The sequence below is a fragment of the Portunus trituberculatus genome, unplaced genomic scaffold, assembly GCF_017591435.1.
Source record: "Portunus trituberculatus isolate SZX2019 unplaced genomic scaffold, ASM1759143v1 PGA_scaffold_516__1_contigs__length_110253, whole genome shotgun sequence".
Taxonomy (NCBI): Eukaryota; Metazoa; Arthropoda; class Malacostraca; order Decapoda; family Portunidae; genus Portunus; species Portunus trituberculatus.
In genome coordinates this window covers 32,467-56,763 of record NW_025541684.1, presented here as the reverse complement: position 1 = coordinate 56,763, position 24,297 = coordinate 32,467, and the positions used below count along the sequence as shown (strand labels likewise).

The window sequence follows — 24,297 nt, the reverse complement described above, 5'->3', positions numbered from 1 at the left end:
GACACACTTTAGCAACTACGATCCACAAGAAAAAACATTATATTTTACATACAAAGAATATGATTTCTCAAACATACCTGACATCAGCAAAGCAACCATTTTAGATTCTAAGGTCAAATTAGGATGGATGGATGATGTAAAGATAGCAATCGATCATTTCATTCACCAAATACCCACTGCAACATCGCCAAGACAAATTGTTAATCAGATTATTATAGTCTGAAGATCACTTAGACGTTGCCATTTTTGGGAATTTCCCGGCCTGCGGCGTTGCTGGGCAAATTAAGGGATTAGAGCCTATGTGTCAATGAGAACCTTGCTCCCCACACACACCATGGATTAACACGGTCACTTTGACCTGTGACCTCACTCGGTCACCCAGAAGGATGTGACAACGCTCGGAGGAAACGTTGTCAAGCATTGTTGTTGCGTTTGCAAAACCAATGCAAAATTTATTTAAAATAAACACAAATTCCTCTAACTTGCCTCTTTAGAGCATCACAATGTATATGTACTACAACACCATTCAGTTAAAAGTATTAAGTACCTGACTTGGGGCGCGTATTGGTACACGTGTGACAGCGCCGCAGGCAGGAAAATCCCCAAAAACGCCAACGCCTAAGTGATCTTCATAAAATGGTCAGACTATAGTGTGCGTATTTATTAGCGTGTCGTGTGTCACGGTTAGTCTGACGGCTTGCGTCTTTCCTCCTCCCACAGCCGCTGCAGTGACTTTCTAGTTTTTTTTTTTTTTTTTTTCTTCAGACTTCAATGGTTAATATCCAAGCTCGACAGAGCACAGCACACGTCCGTGCAGGTGGTCATTCTTATCCCCTTCCCCCGGCACCAAGCTAGGCTAGCGGTTCGATGCAATTTCTCTATAGGAGAGAAAAAAATTGTCAGTTCGAGTCCTCTCCTATTCATGTGTGTTTAGAATACACAGTTTTGTCTGGTAATCCAGGCACGAGGTAGTACAAGAATAAATGGATGAATTAACAAAGAATAAAATAAGCAGGTAAAACAATATAAGAATAGACAAATCAAACCTTCTTCTTCTTCTTCTTCTTATTATTATTATTATTATTATTATTATTATTATTATTATTATTATTATAATAATAATAATAATAATAATAATAATTATAAATAAATAAATAATATAAAAAAAATAATGGAATGCCAACAACATCTGGTGTTCCCAGGCGGTCACCCATCCAAGTACTAACCGGACCCAACGTTGCTTAACTTCGCTGATCGGACGAGAAGCGGTGTGTTCAACGTGGTGTGGTCGTTGGCACTCGATGTGAGATTTTAGGCCCATTTAAATTCTTCCTGGCTTGCCCTACTATACTCCGTATACCCTGTGAATCAAGTCCTTTCTAGGTGTTTCTTGGTTTAATATCGTTTCCCTATTGGATTAATCTCTCTCTCTCTCTGTCTGTCTGTCTGTCTGTCTGTCTGTCTGTCTGTCTGTCTGTCTGTCTCTGTCTCTCTTCTTCTTCTTCTTCTTCTTCTTCTTATTATTATTATTATTATTTATTCTGACACAGACTCAGTCTGCCTCCCTCTGTGGCTGGCTGGCTGGTTGGCTTGTTGCTCGCTGCATGCATGCCGCTGGCTGGAAAATCTGGCACCTCCTCCGACTCGATATTATTTAGTTTTACGCCGTTTTCTTGCTTGCCTCTCGGTTGTACGTCTCGGATGCGTGGTCCGAGGGTCAACGACGAGACGGAGACCGTGTTCGTATGACCCAGCGATGTTGGATCAAGTGGGAAAAACAGGAAATATTGTTACCCTACTACAACCGGGAAGGCACCAGTTACATATATATTACCGCGATCCTAAAAATGTGACGACGACGACATTCCTCTCAGGCAAGCGAGAGCGACAAGACGTACGCGATGGCAGCTCAGCAACACCGAGGTACCTTCAAGTGGTACAATAGGAAGTCTGGCTTCGGTTTCATCCGTGATTCCGAAGTCAACCAAGACTTCTTTGTCCACTATTCTGGCCTCATGAGATCCTTCCGCAAGGTGCTCCCCCGAGAAGGAGACAACGCCACCTTCACCACCTTCAAGGGGAAGAAGGGACCAGAGGCCAGAGAGGTCACTCGGGAAGGGAGACTAGAGCGCCCTCCTACCCGCCCTAAGTCATCTCCAGGGGCTGGAAAACCAGCAGAAGCGGATCTTAAGATCAAAGCCTGCATTTGTACTGCGCAAGTGCTCGCAGGCAACAACACCCGCCGCTTGCAGACCTTGATACCGCTTCTGCTGAAGCACAACGGGCTGCCTGCCATCACCATCCCAGAGGAAGCCTTCACCAGAACACGCCACCGCACCCAGAAAACGAAGAAATCACGTCAGCTGCCCAAAGAAGAACCTCACCACGAAGACCGCGTGGAAGAGGAAACGGGCAACGAGGAAGAAGAGGCAGAGGACGAGGTCGTGGACGTTGTAGGGACAGATACAAGCCTGCACAGCCACACCACGGACCTGCTCAACCAGGCCACTGCTTCCCCTACACCTGTAGAAGGCTGGCAAACAAAAGGCAAAAAGAAGGCCACCCCCGACGCTGCCACAACCACCAAGAACACAAGCCTGTGGGACTGGGACATCTCACACGACGAAGCACCGCCCACCAAGAACTACTTCCCAAGCTGCGAAAAACTCATTGCCGACATGCTGAAGAGCTCCACCAAGACCAGCGACTCTTCCGACAACGACCACAGTCAGAAAGCAATGAAGAAGCGGCACCAGCGCCGCTAAGAACAGAACGGGCCACCATAGCCCGTGTGGGTATTTTATGCCCACAATCAATGAATAAAAAAAATAAAAATGTGAGTCACACTCGTGAGCGAGACGTCGTATCACTACTACTACTACTACTACTACGCAGCAGCGCCTCATCATCTGTCACCATGACTGGCCGCGGCAAGGGAGGCAAGGGACTTGGAAAGGGAGGAGCCAAGCGTCACCGTAAGGTTTTGCGTGACAACATCCAGGGCATCACCAAGCCCGCTATCCGTCGGTTGGCTCGCCGAGGCGGCGTCAAGCGCATCTCCGGTCTCATCTACGAGGAGACTCGTGGGTGCTAAAGGTGTTCCTCGAGAACGTCATCAGGGATGCCGTCACCTACACCGAGCACGCCAAGCGCAAGACCGTCACTGCCATGGACGTCGTCTACGCCCTCAAGCGTCAGGGACGTACCCTCTACGGATTTGGCGGTTAAATCTGGTGTCTCGAATTTGGTGTCAACAACAGCAACTGCAAAACACCATAAGAAAAGAGTCAACATATCCCGGACCTTTTATAGGTCCACACAAATGAAGAGAAGGAAAAAGTTATAGACTAACACTACTAGGACTATGGTTGTTCCAAGTAAAAGTGTTGTCCCTACTCTTTACGTCATTATTACAATTTGTGTGTGTGTTTTTTTTTTTTTTTTTTTTTTTTTTTTTTTTTTCTTTTCCTTCTTTCTATTTGTTTTATCTTTGTTTTATCACTCAAAGGTAAATCAAATGAAAGAGAAAGAATTATCAACTAAGTGATGTGAGGTCAGACACCAACCGCTGCTACAGGTGCTGTTTGTTTGTTTGTTTGTTAAGCTTCCGCCCATTAGTGGCGCAGGCAATTTTATTTCTTTATAGTGGTACCCATACAAGGAGGGAGGGTCCATATCAACACCGAAGCGCATCATCATCATCATCATCATCATCATCATCTTTGGTGTAGCCACCTAGATAGAACCTGGGTACCGCGGTGACATGTAGGTAGGTAGGTACCTTTCATTAAATCCCCCTCGCCGACTGACATACCTTCAAAACGGTGTGTGGTGTGATTCTTTCGAGCCGACGCGTGAACGTCTGTCTGTCTGCCCGATCCCACGTCCACCACCTTATCCACTATGGTCTGACCGCTTACTTGTATGGAGATCTTTTAGGTTTTTTTTTTTTTTTTTTTTTTGTTCCTGCCGGGAATTTTCCGGCCTGCAGCGCTGTCACACTTGTACGTACCAATACGCACCTTAAAGAACAAAAAAAAAAAAAAAAAAAAAGTTGGAGAGTTTCTGTTTATCTTTAAATATATTTTGCATTGTTTTTGCAAACAAACACAGCAATACTTGACATCGTTTGATCCGCGCGCCCTCCCCTCTCGGGGATGACCGCCGAGTGAGATCACAGGTCAAAGTGAAAGCGTTAATCCATGGGCCACTCACTCCCTCCCTGTCCCTACCTACCACCTACCAGCCAGGAGGGAAGCAAGAGAGGGGGGACACTTGCACGCACCAATACGCACCTTATGTCAGGTAGGTACTTAACACTTGGTAATTGAACGGTGTTGTATTATATACATTGTGATGCTCTAAAAGAAAAGAAAATGAAAAGAAAAAAAAAAAAAAGAAAAGGCAAGTTGGAGTAAGCTTCTTGTTTATCTTTGAACATATTTCGCATTGTTTGTTTGTTTGTTTTGCAAACACAGCAATACTTGACAACGTTTAATCCGCATCTCTTGGATGACTGCCGAGTGAGATCACAGGTCAAAGTGACCGACCGCGTTAATTGATCCCTGTCCCGCTAGCTACCTACCAGCCAGGAGGGAAGCAAGAGAGCAAGACAGAGGGGCGTGTGCGGGAAGCAAGGTCCTCATTGACACACGGGCTCTAATCCCATAATTTGCTCAGCGCAAGGTGTTTTTTTTTTTTTTTTTTTTGCAGCGCTGCAGGCCGGAACAAAAAAATAAAGAGAAAAAAAATTCTACCATTAGCATTTCTATCATTCATTATCAAAAAAATATATACCATCATTATTATTAATATCATTGTTAACACTATAGTAGTTTCCTCTATATAAAAGGAAGATCGGATCAGCGCGTAACACGTAACGCCCAACCGGGAGGCTGGCTCTCGCGGCGACTCGCGATCCTGAGCAGGATTGCTTACATAAATGGCACTCTGCAAGTCGGGTGCAGTCGACAGATTCTGCATTCGGAGAGACGAACTCAAGGATTGAACTCGCAGGCAGGCAACTCTCACCGCCGAGCTAGGAAGCACCGGTACCCTCGCGACTGTGCCGACTGGCAAGGCTGTGATCATTAGCGAGTGGCAAGTCAACTCCAGCCTTATTTACGAGGATCCCCGCTTGGTGGATCCTGGAAAAGCCCTGTGTACTGGGGACTCCCTCCGGGTGAGTCCCACCCAGGCATCTTTTACTCCTACTTTATTTCTTTTTTTCGCCCTTAGCGTCCACCTGGTGGTCAAGGTGAACCCTTAGGCTATATGCACGAGGGGGCCCCTTAGAAGGGGTGCCTTAAGCCACCAGGCCCGGTCGGGCAAACACTTTTATTAGGATCAGGGCGCGCAATAGGGTAACTACGACGGCTATTAGCAGCTGGGTTATCAAACCGTTGTGCATAGGCAGGCTACTTCTATATACTTCTATATACTTAGCTGGGTCGTGTGTCGGGCGACTGCCCCTTGTAGGTAAATGTATTAATTTTGTAAAACGAAGATGCCAAGGGTAAAAATAAAACACCCCAGACCAGACGGAGACTCCAAAATAAAACTGTTGAAGACCCTATCTGAAGAACTCATATACGCAACAAGAATAATTACAACAACTGATGGCTTCGTGGTTCTAACCAAGGATGATGAGGACATTGACACCATCTTTTCCAAGAAGGTCACCGAAAAACTCAATGCAGCCCAATTCACTCCAATCATTCCCCCGGAACTCAGAGCCAAAAGAACAATACTGCTCTTCAATGTTGACGAATACATCTACAGCCATCAAGATAAAGATATAATTGAAGAAATTCTTGCCAATAACACCTGGATCACCTACATAGACAACATATATAAAATACCAAAATCAAGAATCATAAAGATCACCTTTACAGAAACTGCAGTGTCAAAGAAAGCAACAGAAAATGGAATACTGGCTTTCCACCTTAGGATTCCACCACACAATATAAAACAAGATGAATTCACACCAATAATGACATGTATGCGATGCTACAGTATTGAGGATCATCCAACCAACCAATGCCCAAAAACTAAGGAATTTAAAATATGTTCAGAATGTGCAGAACAAGGGCACACATATCGCGAATGCACAAACACAAATAAAAAATGCATCAATTGTAATGATAAACACAGAACACTGGCAAACAAATGTCCCCAAAGGAAAAAGGCAGTAGAAAACAAAAGATCACAACAAAACAACACAACCAAAACATACGCACAAACAACAGCAAACAAGCACGCATTAAGCTCTAACCCCATAATTGACCCACAGGTTGCAACAACAATAATGTCCTGCATGCTACACGCACATATGGTGAATTCTGCTACACCTGGCACATACAATGATGAATTTAATAAAGCACTATCACTCAATAACCTTCCCAAAGTAAACCTTCCGAATGATCCACCCTCAAAACTAATCCTCAGTGTTAACAAACCACCAATTATACAACATAAAATACTAACACCCTTACATGAAACACAACAACAGGAACAACAGCAGCAGCAGCAATTTCAACAGCAACAACAACAACCCAAACAGCAGCAACAGCAAAATCAGCTGCGCTTGTTGCAACAGCAAACACAAAACACACAACATATAACCTCGATAAGCTCACCTCAAACACTACTTTCACAAGTCTCTTATGACACAAACACAAGCAACATATTTCACTCACAACGGAAAGCAACATTTCTCATGATCTCAGCATGCCACTCTTAGAACAAATTTCTGGTCAAGATATAGGACTACAACTCATTACAAAAAAAACAATGGTTGGCCTAAACATAAAACAATTAATCTAATTGACTTAAAGAGAGGAATTGATGAAGGTCTTTACAAATACAGATACACAAATCCAACATATACAGATGAAGAAATATTATTTTACATATTAAATAACGATATTGATTTTACAAACTGCTGGCATATCTCTGACGACACACAATTTAACAAAACACGTAATGGGCTCCTTCAAGAACTTACCCCACCACCAAACACCAAACCACCCAAACACAGGCATAGACACTCTCTCACTTAAACAAAACAAAATATGGACACAATAACAATTTTACAACACAACGTGCACACCTGGAAGACAAACAAATTCCTACTAACAAATACCTACCTGCAACACAATCCAGACATCATACTGCTGAATAGCACAGGGGTAAAGGACACAGAAACAATAAAAATAACTGGTTATAACACATATAAAATAAACAGTGAAAATACACTCCATGACGGCTCAGCAATGCTAATTAAAAACAACATAAAACACCAAATTACTGACGACTTCTACACAGATATACTGCAAGTACGTGTAAACACAAGAACCGGACCAATAAACATAGCCACTACCTATTTGCCACCACGCAGACCATACCTTCCCTTCCCTGACTTCCATCGATTATCATCTCAGAACACACCTACATACATAATAGGTGATCTCAATGCCAGACATACAATACTCAACAATAACGACTGTAACAATGTAGGGAAAGCATTAAAGAAACTAATAGACTATGGTAAAATTTATTTTCAAGGTCCTCATTTCAATACATTTTTCAGCAGCAACCACACATCATCTCCAGACATTGTCCTCACTAACAGTAACACATACCATAACATGGAAATCAAACCAGGGCCTACAACATCATCTGATCACATCCCAATGTTGATAACAATTACCACACAAGCAATTAAAACACCAATTATTCCAATGCCGAACTACAAATTAGCAAACTGGGAAAAATTCACCACGGAAATTGAAGAACACCAAACAAATATAGACACAAACCCATACATGACCATACAACAACTACAAACATCTATACAGCAATGGACAAACACTATAACAAATGCAATGAAGAAACACATACCACTTAAAAAATCAGCCACACAACACAAACCACTTACAAATAACACAATAAAATATCTCACATATTGTGCTAAAAACATAACAGACAAAAGCAACAACACATTTTGGACAAGACTAAAATATGCAACCCTAAAAAGGATCCAGCAAGCAATCATAAAAGAATGTCAAAAAATACAAAACAAACAATGGGAAAATAAAATAAAATCACTGAACAACATACACAAAGACGCTAAAAATTTTGGTCCCAGATCAAAAGGCTGAAAGGAACCCAAACCCTCCAAACAATTACATTATACACAACAATGAGAAAATACACAACACAGACAAACAAGAAGAAATCTTCAGGGACATATGGAGCAAAACTTTCCAAATAACACCAGAAGAAAATACAAACTTTGACCAAACCACAGATAACATGGTAACCCAATTCATTACTAATAATAAACAACTTCTCAGACCATTTCCACATGGAGATCCAAACAGATTAGATGACAATCACCCGCTTTTATATAAAATAACCTCTGAATCTGTTTCATTTAAGATAAAAAGTCTTAAAACAACACACCAGGTAAAACAAAAATTAACAAAACAATACTACAAAAACTTTCAATAACATCTATAGAAATACTAGCGAAACTACTCAACATTTCCATGTCCATGGGCTACTTTCCAGACAATTTTAAACATGCAAACCTAAAACTAATACCGAAGGCTAACAAACAACCAACGGATCCACAAAACTACAGACCAATCTCATTACTGGAGGTACATGGAAAGATATACGAAAAATTATAAACCAAAGGCTAATATCACACCTGGAAACACACAACCTTATACCAGCTTCACAACACGGCTTCCGACAATACAGATCAACAAATACAGCCATAGCAACACTTACAGAATCATTAAGCAATGCACTCACAACTAATAAAGTCACCACCATTGTCACTCGTGACATCTCAAAAGCGTTTGATAAAGTATGGCAAGAAGGGCTCAGCTACAAACTAACCAAACTAAATTTACACCCCATATATATTAAACTTTTAAGTAACTTTTTGCATAACAGAACTGCAAGCATAACTATAAACACACACACAGGCCCACCAATAACCCTAAAGAGCGGAGTGCCACAAGGAAGCAACCTATCGCCAACCCTCTTCACCATATATACGTCAGACACCCCAATATCAGATCCACAATGCACTAACATCGCATACGCAGATGATATAACCCAAATAATATGTCAACCGGGAAATAACAGAAAGTATCTGGCACGAAAAGTGGGTAGAGAAATCTTGAAAATCAATGAGTTTGAACACCAATGGAAAATAAAGACAAACATAAACAAATTTACAATCCTCCCCATCTCTATTACAAAAACAGAACCAATAAATGTAAGCAACCAAATAATCCCATACTCAAAAAAAGCAAACATCTTAGGCTTAACAATCACCAACAGAGGATATACACAGCAAATTACAAACAATGTAGCAAAGGCTAAACATGCACTGTACACATTAAAAAGATTTCACCATCTTAACACCAACATTAAATTACACCTCATAAAGGCTTGCGTCATCCCAACTCTTACCTACCCGGCCTACCCACTAGCATCACTGACTAAACAATCAATCAGGAAACTACAAAGACTCCAAAACAAAGCCCTACGATTTGCATATAATGAAAGATACCCATACACCAAGAACACAATACAATTACACCAATTAAGCAACCTCAAACCAATCAACATTACACTATACGAGCAAGCCAACAAAACAAAACTCACACTACAGGACAAGTTACAAGACACTATATACACAGACATAATAACAGACAACCAGAATAACACCCAAGATCATGCATGGTTCAGGAAAACAGCAAACCTACTGGAACAACAAGCACCACAACCACTTTATAATTAAGGGTAATCTACATTATAACACAACACACTACTCTACACACCATTGGACCCACAGCAGCCGCGACATCATCACCTCCGCTCCAGCACAACAAAACACAGAGGCTTAGTCCTCACTATACAAAAAAAAGAATATAGACGGCAGACTCCTAGAGGAGCCACTTCCTTCCCTACGTACCCGGTGGAGAGAGCCTCACCTAAGGGTAACGCTGGAAGGCTGTGGTAACTCGCCCTACCCAGGAGACAATTTTGCCACCACTGTCCCTCTTCCCCTCATACCTTTCCTCTTTTCGCACCGGCGACCGGAGCCAGGATCGGGCCTTAGGCAAGCCCGCTTTCCGCACTCCTAGCCAGCCAGGGGTTTCTAGGTTGGCCAGAGCGGCCTAGAGATTCCTTGGTAGCGTGCCAGCCCTCCCTTCGGGTTAGACAGTTAGGGACACTTCAAAGAGCTCAGGATCCCCCTTGGGATACAGGACATTAGGGCGATAGGTAACAGTCTTAGACTGTTATAGGTCTCCCTAGGATAATCCATCCCCTTTTTTCACCAACAGATTCCTCACCCATGACCGAAGGATGAGGAACGAACGCCCCCCCGGATCGCACCATACGGTATCGTATAAAGACTAACAACCTTCCTGCCGAACTTAGTAATGTCTTCTTCTCTCAAACACAGGTACCTCATACGAAATGCTTCAAGTCTGGACCCTATATCATCGTAGGTGTTGCCAGCGAAGCAGACCGGGACAAACACACCACCAGCGCTGCCACCGGAAAACTTCAAGCCCTTGGTTTTGAGCTCGTTGAGTCTCAAGACCAAATATCTGCCAAAACCATCCTTGCCCGCCGTGTCGACGATTACATCCTCCAAATGAGTGTCGAAACTCTAAGAGATGAAATCGAAGACAAAACAACATAAAAATCGCAGACATAAAAATAATCCCCAAGGCACACATGATCAAACTCAGACTCAACAACAAACAAGAAGCAGAAAACACAAAAAACAAGGGTATCAAAGCCTTCTCCCAGATCATCCCACACTACAACATAAACATAGAGGAATACCTACCTGTTACACAATGCTACAAATGCTACCAATACACTCACCGGACAAACCAGTGCAAGGAACAGGAACAATCGTGCTCTAAGTGCGCAGCTAAGGGCCACGATTATAAGAACTGCCAAGCACCTACACTAAAATGTATTAACTGCGACGGTGATCACACAGCCGTTTCATTTAAATGCCAGATTAAACGGGAACAGCAAAAACAACAAAACTCCTCTACACCAGCCACAAACACAGTATCTTACGCCCAAATTACCACACCAACCACCTCTGCCGCACCAGCCACTACAGCACCTACACAAACACAACCCAACACGGAAAAACTCTTACTAGCAGAAACAATCATTAAATACTCTATTCACCTCTCTCTTGGGGACCTACAAAAACAAACAGACCTAATGAACTCTCTCTTAAAACATAACGGCTGCCCCACAATATCTTTCCCACAACAGTACATAGAAAACAACAAACAACATTACCAACAAAAATACACAGAACAAATGGAAAAAACTCCTCCAACCACATCATTCCTACCACAGGATTCTTCCTCCTCTGGTGACACCAGTCCGAGCTCACCACCGGCCCTCCTTATTGCCGAAGAGACATCTGGGGAACCGCAGCCCCAGAAGCCCTCTCCACCGGAACCTGCTCCAAACACCGACACTAACAGCAACTCCACAAACACCACCACCAACAACAACGCCACCGCCACTAACAACACCACCACTAACAACACCAACACCACAAAAAAAACAACCCTTGATACAAAGCGACACCTCCTTGTTCCACCCCAACCCTCCCTCCTCTACACGTACCGCGTTAAGAGGAAGGAAAAACATATAAAGAAATATGATAACAATTATGCAATTAAACTGTCGCGTCTTCTGGAATAACAGACACCTTATCTCAGAAGCCATCCTATCTACCGATCCAGACATTGTTCTCCTCAACCACACTGGTCTTCCTCCTAAACCCCTCAAACATTACGGCTACAATACACGATACACGATAGGAACGCCTTATGACGGCGTAGCCGTCATGGTTAAAAACAACATAAAACACGTACACATAACCGACTGGCCATCAGAACACTTCCTTGCAACCAAAATTCACACTCAGCACGGGCAATTCCTAGTTGCCACAACATATGCAAGACCAAACACTGGACTTCCTCTGAACAGTTTAACTAACCTTTTCAACAACACAAACATACCAGTCTACGTTTTAGCTGACCTCAACGCCACACACACAGCCTTTCGTCACAACAGCAACAACAGACACGGACAAGAACTCCTCATGCTCACACAACTCAAACGCCTCCGGTTCCTTGGCCCAGATTTTCCTACCTGCTTCACCAATCATGGATCTGGCAGACCCGACCTCATCCTCTCCAACCGCCAGTCCTTACCCTTCCATCACCACATCTCCCACGGACCACCCTGTGGCTCAGACCACGTTCCCTCATCCTTAAAATATCCTCCAACCCCATCTCTATTCCTTCCCACCCCATCCCTGATTACCGATCCACTAACTGGGAACATTTCAAGGAAACACTTGCAGACATACATCAAACACCACATCTCGAGGGCCTACCACACACACAGATAGACAGGGCCCTTGAGCGACTTCACAACGACATCATAACATCAGCCGACAGACACATCCCAAAAAAACACCACAAAATCCACATTGACTTCAGACCCTCTATCAGAACACAGAGACTACAAATCTGTTACAAAACACGCTTTTTTCAAAACCACAGAGACACACACATCCTCCGCAGACACATCATAAACAGCTTGCTAGATGACCACAGCGCCCACTGGAGAACTATGGTCTCCCGTTTGGACGGAGCCCGCTGCCAAAACCCCATTCAGTTCTGGCACATGGTGCACAGGCTGAGGGATGCCAGCGGAGAGATTCGAGTATCTCCTAGTGGACGGCGTGCGCATCTCTGACCCAGCCCAGGTAGCCGACACATTCAAAACACACTGGCAAAACATCTTCCATCCTCACCCTCTCCCTGCCTACGGGCCCAGTGTCGAACACATCAACAACATCACAACACACGTACAACAACACTTAGAAAATACGCTGCCTCACAACACACCACAGCTAACACGCTTAGATCCAAACCACTATCTCACAACACCCTTTGAGGAGGAGGATGTCTCCAAGATGCTCAGGCACACCCCAAAACGGGCACCCGGGCCAACAGGTATAACCTGGCCAATGGTAAAAAATCTTCCCCCAGAAATTATAACCAGTCTCACAAAAATTTTCAACGCCTCCCTTTCCTCCGGGTACTTCCCAAAACCATTCAAAATTTCTAACATAACACTCATCCCGAAGCCCGGCAAAATTTACATCTCCTGAAAATTATCGCCCCATAAGCTTGCTGGAAATACTCGGTAAATCTTTCGAGCGGTTAATTAATCAAAGGTTAAGATCATACCTCGAAAGCAACGAATTGCTGGGTCCCCAGCAATTCGGCTTTCGTAGTAATGCTTCAACCGAAGACGCCCTTAACAGTATTATCACGTATTTAGATGGAAACTCGCCCTATTATAAATCTGCACTAGTGACAAAAGACGTGAAAAAAGCTTTCGATACAGTCTGGCTCACAGGATTAAAATACAAAATTTGCAATAACTTTGATCTACCCCCTAACCCAAAAATCCTGTGCAGTTTCTTGGACGAGCGAGAAACTAGAATCAGACACCAGGGCGTCTTCTCCGCTTATTTCTCCCCCCAGGCCGGAGTCCCACAAGGCTCCGTCCTCTCTCCACCCTCTACAACATGTATACCGCCGACCTACCCCGTCCCACCCACAATGATTCCTTAACAATTCAATATGCAGACGATGTAACACAATTGGCGCGCGCCAGAACGTTAGATCGCCTTACTGACAAAATTCAAGAAGAGTTAACAACCACAAGCTTATGGGAGCTAGAATGGCGCATTCACTCCCATCCAGAAAAATCTAAGGTTACCTACTTTAACACCAAATCCAAACAGCCCCGCCAAATTTCACTTTATAAAACTTTCCAAACCCTGTACCCATCCCAATAAGCAAAGTCAACATTGTCCTTGGCCTCACCATCGACAATCACCTTAGATTTCATACCCATATAAGTAAAAAAGTCGCCACTGCCTCAGGGGCCCTGAGCAACTTGGAACGTTTTCGCGACAGTACTTCTAAGCTGAAACTTCACCTTTATAAAGCTTTTATTCTTCCTCTAATAACATACTGCCCTCTTGCCTTGTCTCTCTCAGCCCCTTCCAATCTTCAAAAACTACAAAAGGTCCAGAACCGAGCAGTTCGTTTCGCACTTGGAACGAAGTGGTTCGACTTCCGGACCTCTTCATCTCTTCATGAGGAGTCCAACATCCTACCACTAAACATCACACTCTACAACAGAATAAACAAACAACTAAACACGTTTCCAGACAGACACACAGACACATACAACTTCCTGAAAAACCTTCCACGACCACACAGACGTCTACCCCACACCACCCTCCTTGACCCCACAGATGAACCTCCTGATCCTATCTACAGATAACGGACTCCTCTTCCCCTCTTTCATCATCTCTCATCTCACCTTTCTTTCACTCCCTCTTATTAACTAACTCCTACTCCTATCCATCCTCCCTATCACTTCTTCACTAACAAACCTTATTTTATTTTCTCTCCATCCATCCTCCTTTCACTTCCTTTCACACTCTCCTCTCACTTATCTTTACTACTAACAGTACCACTCCAGGTGTCAGAGTGGCATCACCCACACCCCATCACATGCCCCTTCCTACGGAGTGGGCCCGCGTGCCAACGCCTAGTGGTGTTTTCATATTTTTGTCTTATGGCTTTGTATTCATCTTTTTGTTTTATGCATTATTTTTCCGTCTCGCAGCCTAGGCTTTAAGGGGCACCGGACCACCTCCAAGGGTCGGGGACAGCATTACCGCTCCTCCCAGTGACGGCACGGCATGGGGCCCCGGCCGTCTGCATGACGTTCCGGTAGTGGCACCCCCTGTGTCTGTTACTGCGGAGCGGCCAGTACTGATGGAAGGTACTGTGAACGCACAAAATGCGGGAACATTTTCATCACCTCCACAGAGGTAGTTGGGAGCGGCCAATGCTGGGCGAATGACGAGAACAACCGCACCCCTCCCTCTGACGGCGCGGCAATGGGGCCCCCCGGCCGTCTACATGACGTTCCGGCAGCGGCACCCCCCCGCGTCTGTTATGGAGGGGCCAGTACTGATGGAAGGTACTGTGAACGCACAAAACGCGGGAACATTTTCATCACCTCCACAGAGGACGCGGAACTGTTCGGTCATCTCGCCGTCACGTCATCCACCCTCACAAAACAAACCATCTCCATCCAATTGACATTTTTAATCCTTTACTTATATCCATAGCAGGTTGATATCCCCAGAACAGGGTGATACTCCAGGACCGGACCACTCCCGGCGGACACCACCAAACACCAATATCCACTCATCACATGCATTTAATCACAAATAAAATATTCATAACCCCCCTCACCAACCTCGCTAATAAAGTTAAAACATATCCTACAACCCCAAATCACCAATTCTACTACTATCCGTGGTTCGGAACCCACGTAAAACTGTAGGTCCCTCCGCTATACGGAAGTACTTCTCACCCCATCCTCTCTATGTGTCATCCTTTCCCCTCCTACTATCACGTACTTCACTCTTCCTGCTTCACGGTGTTTGTTGTTTGCACTGAAGACGAAAAGATTTGGCCGCCACTTCCGTGTGGGTGCGTCGCCCTCGTCCATGGCATTGGCGGTCCTCTGCTCTTGCGTGCTCGGTAGTAATGCGCTCTGCTTGGCTCCCCCTGGTCTGGTGCCGGCCTCCCTTGCCGCGTCCATCTCTTCTATAAAGAACTTCTATAATAGACGTAGCGCTCAGTAACCACAAAAGTCCATCTTGCGCCTGGGTCAAGCCCCAGTGACTTTACCCTCTTACTGAAGCTCCCTTCTTATCACCCATCTATTCTTCTTCTGTCCCCACTTCCCCCTCCCCATCTTTCCTTTTCTGATTCTGTTCTGTTCTGTTTTGGGGCCTGTTGACCCGAAATTTTTTTGGGGGTTTTTTTCCCACCAAACCCTGGGGTTACCGCCGGGGGGGGGTTGGGGGGGAAAGGGGTTTGGTTGGGGTTTTTTTGTTGGTTTTTTTTTTGGGGGTTTTTTTTGGTGGGGGGTTTTTTTTGGGGTTTTCCCCCCCTTTTGGGGGTTAAAACCGGGAAAAAAACCCCCCGGGGCCCCGGGGGGGTAAAAGGGGGTTTTTTTTTTTGAAACCCCGGGGTTTTTTTTGTTTCCCCGGGGGGGAAGGGGGTTTTTTTTTCCCCCCCCCGGGGGAAACCCCGGGTTTCCCCCCCGGCCCAAAGGGGTGGGGAAAGGGGAAAATTTTCCACCCCCAAAAAACCCCCCCAAAACCCACCCCGGGGGAAAGGGGGGTTTTTTCCCCGGCCCCCACCCCGGGGGGGGGGGGGCCCCCAAGGGCCAATTTCCAACCCCAAGGGCCCGGGGCCCGGGGCCATTCCCCGGGGGCCCCCGGGCCCGGGGGGAAAAAACCCCCTAAAAGGAATTTGGGGCCCTTTTGGCCAAAGGGCCCAAAAGGGCTTAAACCCTTCCAAAAAGTGGCCAACCCGGGGGGCCCAAGGTTCCCCCCGGGTCCCCGCCCCGGGGGCCGGGAAGGGGGCCCCCCCCGGGGCCCCTTCCGGCCCTTTTGGGCCAAGGGGAAAAAACCTCCCAAAAATTTTTAAAAAACCCCAATGGGTTGGGGGTTTTTTTCCCCGCCCCCCCAAAATTCCCGGGGGGGGCCCCCCAAACCCGGCCCCCCCCCCAAAAACCTCCCACCCCCCCCCGGTTCCCCAAATTAATCCTTAAGGGGTTTTGGGGTTTAGGGAAGGCCCCCAACGCCCCCCCTCCAAAACCCTCTTGGGCCCCCCGGCCCCTTGGCCCCCCGCCCCACCCCAAATTGGGGACAAACCTTTTTTGGGGGGGGGGGCCCAACGGGGGGGGGGGGTTTTCCCCCGGGGGCCCCTTCCTTCCCTTCTCGGGCTACGCAGCTGCTCAGAATTCAGTTTCGAGCACTGCGAGACAGAGCAATGCTGAGAGGATGGAACCGTGACGATTTCAGGCGGTACAACCAGCTAAAGGTTGCACTGCAGGACGTACGACAGACTGAGGCTAGAGAGCACTGGGAAGGAAGTTGGCTGGCCTAGCTGCCAACTACCGAGACCCGAGGAAGTTTTGGCGGGAGCTAAAGCGTCTCTCCGGGAAGACTTCAGGACAAGACAGCTACCTATTAGACCACGCTGGAGACAAGAAGTTTACGAACGCCGACAAAGAACAACTATTCACGTCCATATGGGACCGCATCTACAGAGAAGACTATGACGACGACTTTGATGACAACGACCAGGTGCTGGATTACATGGCAGCCTCCGTGCAAAGAACCTACCCCTATGAAAACGCCGACCCTGCCCGTCTTACTGGTACTTCCTCCTTAGACTGTCTTATCTCGACTCAGGAACTGGCCTCAGCTATCAAACGCGGCAGGCCGACGTGTCCTGGGGCGAGTAAGATTAACAGTAGTATACTCTCATCTTTCAGATTCTGCCTTTTCCAGACTGCGGGATATCTTCAATGCTGCACTGTCCGCTGGTTACTTCCCCGACGGGTTCAAGCAGGCCGAGATGAGGATGATTCCGAAGGCCGGCAAGCCTCCCACAAGACCGGAGAACTACCGGCCCATCTCCTGCTTGAGGTACCGGGGAAGTTGCTGGAAAGGATTGTCACCTCGCGGCTACGCATCTATCTGGAGATGGGTAACTACCTTCATCCGGCGCAGTATGGCTTCAGAAGTGGGAGGGGCACCGTGCACGCCATTGCACTGGCCACGGAGACTATGGCCCTGCACCAGGCCAACAGCTTCCGCTGTAACTTGGTTCTGAGGACGTAAGTAAGGCGTTTGACCGGGTCTGGCATCTAGGATTGAAGTACAAGATACTTCGCCTGGGTCTGCCTGGCCCGGTTGAGCGCCTGCTTTGTGATTTCCTCGAGGATAGGACAGCCAGGGTGAGAGTGGGGCCACATCGGCCCACCTTTCCCCTGGCCACAGGAGTCCCACAGGAAGTGTGCTGTCACCCACTCTCTATAACATCTACACCAGCGACTGCCCTCTCGCAGGCGCTGGTATTAACATACTGTATGCCGATGATGTTTCACAGGTTGTTCACCATCCAGGCCGCTCCAGTAGAATGACGAACGCCCGTACCAGCAGAGAGATCACCCGCGTCAACGCCTTCGAGAAGGAGTGGAGGATCAGGACCAACATGGCCAAGTTCACTGTGATTCCCCTTGCTACAAAAACACCCCCGCACCACTGTTTGTGGATGGGGATGACATTGAGTTCAGTCCCAGGGGGCTCACTCCTGGGACTGTCTGTGGCCTCTATGGGATACACCTCTCACGTGTCCCAAAGGGTAGCAAGAGCAAAGTCAGCCCTCGCCAGGTTGTACCGCTTTAGGGACTTGGCCACTGGTCTTAAACTCCATCTAGTAAAAGCTCTAGTTCTACCTATTCTCTCTTATCCTCCTGTTCCTCTGCATGCACTCTCCAGAACAGCTATCAGCAGATTGCAGAAAGTGCAGAACAGCGCCCTGAGGTTCGCCTTCGGTACCAGATGGGACGACTTCACCACCTCGGCATCGCTTCACGAGGCCGCGTCCCTCCCAGCCCTCAACGTCAGACTCCATGAGATGGCCACCAAGGTTTGGGAACGAATGGAGGACGAGGGTTGGGACCAGTACCGTGAACTACAGGCCCTGCACGAGGAGACTCCAGACAGGCAGCACGCTTGGTTCCCGAGAAGTCTCCTACAGTTGCAAGAAGGACAACCAGAGCCAAGATACAGGTGAAAGTTAAAATTCCGTTTACATTAGTCCACCTCCATATCTAAATTACATCACCTGTGTCAATTCACGCTTCACTCCCATTACTTTGATTTTGTACTTGTAAATATTACATCCCAAACAGAAACTTCATCCCGGCTTCTTCCTGCCACCATTCGACCTGCGAACTGCGAAATGCGATGCTGACTGGGAGAGGGCCTGCAACCTATCGAGAGACGAGAGACGAAGACCAGGGAGATGACGGTGCAGCGGATCAGCGAAGACAAGGCACCTCGGGGACCTGCCAGGACTGATGACATCTCCAGATGACACCGACGGCAGCCCCAGTGCCGGTTCCTTCGGTGTAGCTCCCCCCTCACGCCCTACGCCCTGAGTTGCTGGGACACTGGCCTACGTTCCAGCAAGGGGTACCTGACCTCCGGGATGCTTGCAAAACTCCCGGCAGTGGGGCTGAGATCCAGGGACGCACAGATGAGGGATAGTGCCGGGACGGACGTCGTGCCGACGTCACCCACGGCTGCCCTACGAACCACGTCTTCGCCATCGGCCGCCGACTGTGACCATACCTTGCCAGCCGCATGGCTGCAGGGTTTACCGATTGCGACCACTAACAGATAAAGACATTCCTTGTGTGACACTGGGTGCAACACAACACAACTCTTCGCAAGTTGAACGACGCCGTTACTACCATGCCTCCCAAAGCATCAGGAAAGGCTGCCAAGAAGGCTGGCAAGGCTCAGAAGGCCATAGCCAAAGGGGACAAGAAGAAGAAGCGGAGGAGGAAGGAAAGCTACTCCATCTACATCTACAAGGTGCTCAAGCAGGTCCACCCCGACACTGGCGTGTCCTCCAAGGCTATGTCAATCATGAACTCTTTCGTGAACGACATTTTCGAGCGCATCGCTGCCGAGGCATCCCGCCTGGCACACTACAACAAGCGCTCCACCATCACCAGCCGGGAGATCCAGACTGCCGTCCGTCTCCTTCTGCCCGGCGAACTGGCAAAGCACGCCGTCTCTGAGGGCACCAAGGCTGTCACCAAGTACACCTCCTCCAAGTAAACTGACTGTCAGTCAGCTAGAAGGGGGGAAAGAAGAAAAAAGAGCAACTGCTGTCTCAGACAGTATTCAAACCCTACCCGGCTCCATAGGAGCCACACCTGAATCCAAAAAAAAAGGAGACACAATATAGACAAGTGTGGATGGTGGTCGCCGCTGGTGCACCAGAGCCGGATGGATGGATATGGATGAGCTAGATGGCTGGCTCGTCATTAATGAGGCTCGCAACCGGGTCAGAGCAAAGAGATCCATCATCCACTGCACAACAGCAGCAGCCCGTAGTAGTAGTATGATGATGGTGATGATTAAGCGTACGTACGATACTAATCACGGCAGGCAGGCTTTGGAGGGTGGGTGCATTCATGCTCTTCTTCTTCTTCTTGATTAGTGATGATGCCTCCTATTTCAGTAACATAACGTTTTTCATCACACAAAGCTCAGGAAGCACACAGTTATTATAGCTTGTAACATGAATCTTCGCTCCTTTTTTTTTTTTTTTTTTTTTTTTCTTTCTTTCTTTCTTTCTTTGTTTTCTTGACTGAATTGCAGTGAATCAATCAATCAATATATCTACAAATCAGATTGGAGGGGAAAGCAGTCATTCTCCATCGGCCACCGACATACTACTGATCAGAAACATGCACATGGAATATCGGATCCTAGACACAGAGAGGAAGGTTGAAGAAAAAAAAAAAAAAAAAAAAAAAAAAAAAAGAGAGAGAGAGAGAGAGAGAGAGAGAGAGAGAGAGAGAGAGAGAGAGAGAGAGAGAGAGAGAGAGAGAGAGAGAGAGAGAGAGAGAAAAAAAAAAAAAAGTCTTTTTAATCAGGGAAATCGCTCGACCATACGGATCAAAGCCAACCCATTCATGGTCTATGTAATATTATTCTCTTTAGATAAAGCACCTTTGGCCCTGAAGAGGGCCTAGATATTGTTTGTTGTTGCTTGCTTGCCTTGGATGACACACTTATTAGGCACGCTCGCCACGGATTCGACGAGCCAGCTGGATGTCCTTGGGCATGATAGTGACACGCTTGGCGTGGATGGCGCACAGGTTAGTGTCTTCAAAGAGACCCACGAGATAAGCCTCGGAAGCTTCCTGGAGGGCCATGACAGCGGAGGACTGGAAGCGGAGGTCAGTCTTGAAATCCTGGGCAATTTCACGCACCAAGCGCTGGAAAGGCAGCTTCCTGATAAGCAGTTCGGTGCTCTTCTGATAACGGCGGATCTCACGGAGGGCCACGGTTCCTGGCCTGTAACGGTGGGGCTTCTTGACACCTCCAGTGGCAGGAGCAGATTTGCGAGCTGCCTTCGTGGCAAGCTGCTTGCGGGGCGCCTTGCCACCGGTGGACTTGCGGGCCGTTTGCTTAGTACGTGCCATGGTGAGTAAGTAAGTTACTGCCGCTCGGAACGAACAGTTGGGCGAGTTGAGCGCTTAGGCTGGCACTTCTTTAAATACGGTTTGCCGGGGCCCAACCTTGCCTTACGATTGGACGGGAATGACGTAAGAGTGTTCGACAACCACAGAAAACTCCCCTCCTCCTAACCATAACAACATGTCATGGGTAACTCAAAGAAATTGAGGCAGGCGAGAGGGAGAGAAAAGAGGAAGGAAAGAGAGAAAAGAAAAACACAACAAAAAAAAAAAAAAAAAAAAAAAAACGCACGCACGCACACACACACACACACACACACACACACACACACACACACACACACACACACACACACACACACAGAGAGAGAGAGAGAGAGAGAGAGAGAGAGAGAGAGAGAGAGAGAGAGAGAGAGATTGTTGTAGCCAAGATGTCTCAGGGGATTTCGCCGTGTCAGGTCACTCACCACTCCTTTTTCCTAACTAAATGAATATTGAAAATAAAAAAAAAAACTTTTCGCGTAACAATTCTTCATAAACCACGTACTGTACATACATATATCTATGATAAATTTACATTATATCCTTTCCTTATATGAGAATGTAATCTCTCTCTCTCTCTCTCTCTCTCTCTCTCTCTCTCTCTCTCTCTCTCTCTCTCTCTCTCTCTCTCTCTCTCTCTCTCTTACACACACACACACACACACACACACACACACACACACACACACACACACACACACACACACACACACACACACACACACACTGGCCGGGTGGAGATATTTGGGTGTGTCTCCTTTCACGTGTAGCCCCTGTTCACCTAGCAGTGAGTAGGTACGGGATGTAAATCGAGGAGTTGTGACCTTGTTGTCCCGGTGTGTGGTGTGTGCCTGGTCTCAGGCCTATCCGAAGATCGGAAATAATGAGCTCTGAGCTCGTTCCGTAGGGTAACGTCTGGCTGTCTCGTCAGAGACTGCAGCAGATCAAACAGTGAAACACACACACGGCCCGGTAGCTCAGTGGTTAGAGCGCTGGCTTCACAAGCCAGAGGACCGGGGTTCGATTCCCCGGCCGGGTGGAGATATTTGGGTGTGTCTCCTTTCACGTGTAGCCCCTGTTCACCTAGCAGTGAGTAGGTACGGGATGTAAATCGAGGAGTTGTGACCTTGTTGTCCCGGTGTGTGGTGTGTGCCTGGTCTCAGACCTATCCGAAGATCGGAAATAATGAGTTCTGAGCTCGTTCCGTAGGGTAACGTCTGGCTGTCTCGTCAGAGACTGCAGCAGATCAAACAGTGAATTACACACACACACACACACACACACACAGAGAGAGAGAGAGAGAGAGAGAGAGAGAGAGAGAGAGAGAGGACAGAAGGATCCCACCGACAATTCTAGACGATTTTTTTTTTTTTTTTTTTTTTTTTTTTTTTTCCGTTTACATGATTTTACCGGGTATGTGCATAAATCGCAAAATTAGAAAATGGAGTGATTTTCGCGCGCGTCCCCCCCCCCCATTATCGAGCGGGGCGGGCTCGACCCGCCCCCAATTTGATTTGGCTAATTTGCATAAATTTGCATAAAATTTCCATAAATTAGCAGAAACATTGCATACATTAGCCCCTACCGAAAAAAAAAAAAAGTTGACAATTTCACAATATAATTATTTCAAATGCAAGGGCCACCAACATATAGCATAAAAATCCTAATATATACACAGACACACTTTAGCAACTACGATCCACAAGAAAAAAACATTATATTTTACATACAAAGAATATGATTTCTCAAACATACCTGACATCAGCAAAGCAACCATTTTAGATTCTAAGGTCAAATTAGGATGGATGGATGATGTAAAGATAGCAATCGATCATTTCATTCACCAAATACCCACTGCAACATCGCCAAGACAAATTGTTAATCAGATTATTATAGTCTGAAGATCACTTAGACGTTGCCATTTTTGGGAATTTCCCGGCCTGCGGCGTTGCTGGGCAAATTAAGGGATTAGAGCCTATGTGTCAATGAGAACCTTGCTCCCCACACACACCATGGATTAACACGGTCACTTTGACCTGTGACCTCACTCGGTCACCCAGAAGGATGTGACAACGCTCGGAGGAAACGTTGTCAAGCATTGTTGTTGCGTTTGCAAAACCAATGCAAAATTTATTTAAAATAAACACAAATTCCTCTAACTTGCCTCTTTAGAGCATCACAATGTATATGTACTACAACACCATTCAGTTAAAAAGTATTAAGTACCTGACTTGGGGCGCGTATTGGTACACGTGTGACAGCGCCGCAGGCAGGAAAATCCCAAAACGCCAACGCCTAAGTGATCTTCATAAAAATGGTCAGACTATAGTGTGCGTATTTATTAGCGTGTCGTGTGTCACGGTTAGTCTGACGGCTTGCGTCTTTCCTCCTCCCACAGCCGCTGCAGTGACTTTCTAGTTTTTTTTTTTTTTTTTTCTTCTTCAGACTTCAATGGTTAATGTCCAAGCTCGACAGAGCACAGCACACGTCCGTGCAGGTGGTCATTCTTATCCCCTTCCCCCGGCACCAAGCTAGGCTAGCGGTTCGATGCAATTTCTCTATAGGAGAGAAAAAAAAATTGTCAGTTCGAGTCCTCTCCTACTCATGTGTGTTTAGAATACACAGTTTTGTCTGGTAATTCAGGCACGAGGTAGTACAAGAATAAATGGATGAATTAACAAAGAATAAAATAAGCAGGTAAAACAATATAAGAATAGACAAATCAAACCTTCTTCTTCTTCTTCTTATTATTATTATTATTATTATTATTATTATTATTATTATTATTATTATTATTATTATTATTATTAATAATAATAATAATAATTAAATAATAAATAAATAAATAGATAAATAAAAAATAATGGAATGCCAACAACATCTGGTGTTCCCAGGCGGTCACCCATCCAAGTACTAACCGGACCCAACGTTGCTTAACTTCGCTGATCGGACGAGAAGCGGTGTGTTCAACGTGGTGTGGTCGTTGGC

General features: G+C 46.3%; 1 protein-coding gene, 2 non-coding genes and 1 pseudogene across 3 annotated transcripts; 2 read left to right on the top strand and 2 right to left on the bottom strand.

Annotated features, from left to right (window-relative positions):
• Positions 1 to 1,177: 1,177 nt before the first annotated feature.
• LOC123500941 lies at positions 1,178 to 1,296 on the bottom strand. Its single transcript, XR_006673507.1, has one exon. It is a non-coding gene; the product is annotated as a 5S ribosomal RNA (ribosomal RNA).
• A 1,576-nt stretch (positions 1,297 to 2,872) lies between these two features.
• LOC123500938 lies at positions 2,873 to 3,271 on the top strand (annotated as a pseudogene).
• A 15,080-nt stretch (positions 3,272 to 18,351) lies between these two features.
• Positions 18,352 to 19,453, top strand: LOC123500936. The gene is made up of 2 exons (XM_045249490.1): positions 18,352 to 18,838; positions 18,961 to 19,453. The coding sequence occupies exons 1-2, from the start codon at positions 18,378 to 18,380 to the stop codon at positions 19,127 to 19,129; spliced, it is 630 nt and encodes a 209-aa protein (XP_045105425.1). The 5' UTR covers positions 18,352 to 18,377; the 3' UTR covers positions 19,130 to 19,453.
• A 4,725-nt stretch (positions 19,454 to 24,178) lies between these two features.
• Positions 24,179 to 24,297, bottom strand: LOC123500940. The gene has a single exon (XR_006673506.1). It is a non-coding gene; the product is annotated as a 5S ribosomal RNA (ribosomal RNA).